The sequence below is a fragment of the Leuresthes tenuis genome, unplaced genomic scaffold (genome assembly GCF_036924035.1).
Source record: "Leuresthes tenuis unplaced genomic scaffold, fLeuTen1.0.hap1 SCAF_20, whole genome shotgun sequence".
Taxonomy (NCBI): Eukaryota; Metazoa; Chordata; class Actinopteri; order Atheriniformes; family Atherinopsidae; genus Leuresthes; species Leuresthes tenuis.
Window position 1 is genome coordinate 1008897 of NW_027325374.1, and position 4318 is coordinate 1013214.

Consider the following 4318-nt stretch of genomic DNA (forward strand, 5'->3'; position numbering starts at 1 on the left):
TCATTCTCACCTGTCTCCTGGTCTAATTCTCACATGTCTCCTGGTCTCATTCTCACCTGTCTCCTGGTCTCATTCTCACCTGTCTCCTGGTCTCATTCTCACCTGTCTCCTGGTCTCATTCTCACCTGTCTCCTGGTCTCATTCTCACCTGTCTCCTGGTCTCATTCTCACCTGTGTCCTGGTCTCATTTTCACCTGTCTCCTGGTCTCATTCTCACCTGTCTCCTGGTCTCATTTTCACCTGTCTCCTGGTCTCATTCTCACCTGTCTCCTGGTCTCATTCTCACCTGTCTCCTGGTCTCATTCTCACCTGTCTCCTGGTCTCATTCTCACCCGTCTCCTGGTCTCATTTTCACCTGTCTCCTGGTCTCATTCTCACCTGTCTCCTGGTCTCATTCTCACCCGTCTCCTGGTCTCATTCTTGTCTCCTGGTCTCATTCTCACCTGTCTCCTGGTCTCATTCTCACCTGTCTCCTGGTCTCAGTCTCACCTGTCTCCTGGTCTCAGTCTCACCTGTCTCCTGGTCTCATTCTCACCTGTCTCCTGGTCTCATTTTCACCTGTCTCCTGGTCTCATTCTCACCTGTCTCCTGGTCTCATTCTCACCTGTGTCCTGGTCTCATTTTCACCTGTCTCCTGGTCTCATTCTCACCTGTCTCCTGGTCTCATTCTCACCTGTCTCCTGGTCTCATTCTCACATGTCTCCTGGTCTCATTCTCACCCGTCTCCTGGTCTCATTCTTGTCTCCTGGTCTCATTCTCACCTGTCCCCTGGTCTCATTCTCACCTGTCTCCTGGTCTCATTCTCACCTGTGTCCTGGTCTCATTCTCACCTGTCTCCTGGTCTCATTCTCACCCGTCTCCTGGTCTCATTCTTGTCTCCTGGTCTCATTCTCACCTGTCTCCTGGTCTCATTCTCACCTGTCTCCTGGTCTCATTCTCACCTGTCTCCTGGTCTCATTCTCACCTGTCTCCTGGTCTCATTCTCACCTGTCTCCTGGTCTCATTCTCTCACCTGTCTCCTGGTCTCATTCTCACATGTCTCCTGGTCTCATTCTCACCCGTCTCCTGGTCTCATTCTCACCTGTCTCCTGGTCTCATTCTCACCTGTCTCCTGGTCTCATTCTCACCTGTCTCCTGGTCTCATTCTCTCACCTGTCTCCTGGTCTCATTCTCACCTGTCTCCTGGTCTCATTCTCACCTGTCTCCTGGTCTCATTCTCTCACCTGTCTCCTGGTCTCATTCTCTCACCTGTCTCCTGGTCTCATTCTCACCCGTCTCCTGGTCTCATTCTCACCTGTCTCCTGGTCTCATTCTCACCCGTCTCCTGGTCTCATTCTTGTCTCCTGGTCTCATTCTCACCTGTCTCCTGGTCTCATTCTCACCTGTCTCCTGGTCTCATTCTCACCTGTCTCCTGGTCTCATTCTCACCTGTCTCCTGGTCCCATTCTCACCTGTCTCCTGGTCCCATTCTCACTTGTCTCCTGGTCTCATTCTCACCTGTTTCCTGGTCTCATTCTCACTTGTCTCCTGGTCCCATTCTCACCTGTCTCCTGGTCCCATTCTCACCTGTCTCCTGGTCCCATTCTCACCTGTCTCCTGGTCTCATTCTCACCTGTTTCCTGGTCTCATTCTCACCTGTCTCCTGGTCTCATTCTCACCTGTCTCTTGGTCTCATTCTCACCTGTCTCCTGGTCTCATTCTCACTTGTCTCCTGGTCCCATTCTCACCTGTCTCCTGGTCTCATTCTCACCTGTTTCCTGGTCTCATTCTCACCTGTCTCCTGGTCTCATTCTCACCTGTTTCCTGGTCTCATTCTCACCTTCTCACCTGTCTCCTGGTCTCATTCTCACTTGTCTCCTGGTCTCATTCTCACCTGTCTCCTGGTCTCATTCTCACCTGTCTCCTGGTCCCATTCTCACCTGTCTCCTGGTCTCATTCTCACCTGTTTCCTGGTCTCATTCTCACCTGTCTCCTGGTCTCATTCTCACCTGTCTCTTGGTCTCATTCTCACCTGTCTCCTGGTCTCATTCTCACTTGTCTCCTGGTCCCATTCTCACCTGTCTCCTGGTCTCATTCTCACCTGTTTCCTGGTCTCATTCTCACCTGTCTCCTGGTCTCATTCTCACCTGTTTCCTGGTCTCATTCTCACCTTCTCACCTGTCTCCTGGTCTCATTCTCACTTGTCTCCTGGTCTCATTCTCACCTGTGTCCTGGTCTCATTCTCACCTGTCTCCTGGTCTCATTTTCTATTTTTCTTTTGTCTTGGGCATTGGAGAGATGTATGATTTTACTCTGTGAGTTGCAGTGTTTTTCCTGCATGTACGTTTATAGAGGGAATTTGCTCCCTGTGCACCGTTTTTTTTTTTTGACTCTGAGCACCTGCACCTCCAAAGGTCTCTAAATACCTTTTCACATAGCCACATAACAGCAGCTATGAGCTAACAGAGCTATAGCACACGTTCGTTCATTCATTCTTCTTAAAGTATTGGTGAAATAAAGACAGATAATGCCTTATTGCATGGTCCCTGCCCCATTACCTCCGTTATGTGGATATACGCCGTTTGCGAGTTTTCTAAATAGCTTTCAAAGGACGCCGACTTTCGCCAAACTTTTCTCGGTGAGTAGATGAACGTATTTCATGCCAGAAATAAGGTCAAGGTCTAAAATACCGGAGTTACCCTTTAAGTCATATTTATCTGATAGATTCCAGTTTGTTCTTGTAAATGAAGAATCTTCCTCACACACCAGAGTAAGTCATGGAGTTCCTCAGGGTTCTGTGCTTGGACCGATTCTTTTTACTTTATACATGCTTCCATTAGGTAACATTATCAGACAGCAGGGCATAAAGTTCCATTGTTATGCTGATGATACTCAGCTGTACTTATCTATGAAACCAGATGAAACCAACAGGTTGGTCAGACTACAAGCCTGTCTTAAAGACTCAGCTGTACTCATGCTCCATGCATCTGTTCCTTCAGGACTGAACTACTGTAATTCCTTATTATTGTTCTGTCCCACAGATTCTCTGAAAAGCCTCCAGCTGATCCAAAACCCTGCAGCCAGAGTTCTGATGAGATCTAACAGCAGAGATCATGTTTCTCCAGCTTTAGCTTCTCTTCATTGGCTCCCTGTTAGATTCAGGATAGAATCTAAGATTCTTCTCCTCACATATAAAGCTCTTAATGACCGAGCTCCATCACATCTTAAAGATCTCACAGAGCAGTATTTTCCAAACAGAAAACTTTGTTCACACTCAACATTTGACTTTTATTGAAGCTGGAAATGTTCATGTGAAGTTTTGATTGATGCTTTAATTCCAAAGATTGTGTTGGGTTACATGATAGATGAGAGAACAGACAGATCAACCTGTGCTGATGTTCTGTTAGTTTGTCCTGCAGAGTTACTTCACAGGACGGATCTTCATGCTGATGGCCTTCAGGGAATAGTCATGTCCCTTCCAGTGTTTCCACTCCACTCCAACAGCAAAGAGGGTCTTATCAGCCCCCCAGCGATAAACTCCGGTGGGGTTTGCATTGTGACACTTCCAATACCACCATCCCCCCAGGAATGACTTGGCACAGTTTCCAGGCCAGATGTCCTGGTCTTTGTCGAAGGTGGAGAATTTCATTCCGTTGTGAAGATGCAGACTATCTCCTGCAGAAACACAGCAAATATAAGAAGGGAAAGTTTGAGTTGGACAGAGATGAAACGAGTGAAACTATCCCCTCACAGTCACATTCTCTGAAGCACAGACTGAGGAAAACACTGTTCTTAATTCTTAATCCTGTTCACTTTGATTATTTACACTGTTTTTAATGTGGTGAACATGTTTGTGTTCATTTTTATGTTGTAAACTCTATTTTTCTGAGTTTCTGTCTGAATTCTCAGAGTTTTTATCCCAGTTAGTGCCGAGTACAGATAAAGTCATTGTAGTGGGTGACTTTAATATTCATGTAGATGCTGAAAATATCAACTTTAATTCTATATTAGACTCTATTGGATTTTCTCAAAGTGTTCACAGACCTACTCACTGCCTTAATCATACTCTAAGAACATATAAGAAGAGAAAAAGAATAATCCCAGGTTTCTCTTCAGCGCTGTAGCCAGGCTGACAAAGAGTCCGAGCTCTGCTGAGCCATGTATTCCTTTAACTCTCAGCAGTGATGATTTCATGAGATTCTTTATCAATAAAACTGTTTCTATCAGAGAGAAGATTAATGGAATCCTTCCCACTATTATCACTGATGTATCATCAAGTTCAGCAGCTTTAGAAGTATCTTTAGAACCTGATTATTTGTATTTAGACGGCTTCTGCCCA

General features: G+C 46.1%; 1 protein-coding gene across 2 annotated transcripts in view; it reads right to left on the reverse strand.

The window, feature by feature from the left end:
* Positions 1-3253: 3253 nt before the first annotated feature.
* The window catches only part of LOC140278543 (microfibril-associated glycoprotein 4-like), a 5731-nt gene continuing 4666 nt past the window's right edge, over positions 3254-4318 (reverse strand). For both annotated transcript variants that reach the window (XM_072373577.1, XM_072373574.1), the window contains exon 6: positions 3254-3654. In XM_072373577.1, coding sequence (XP_072229678.1) covers positions 3401-3654 — 254 coding nt within the window. In that variant the 3' untranslated portion in view covers positions 3254-3400. The remainder of the gene's footprint in view (positions 3655-4318) is intronic.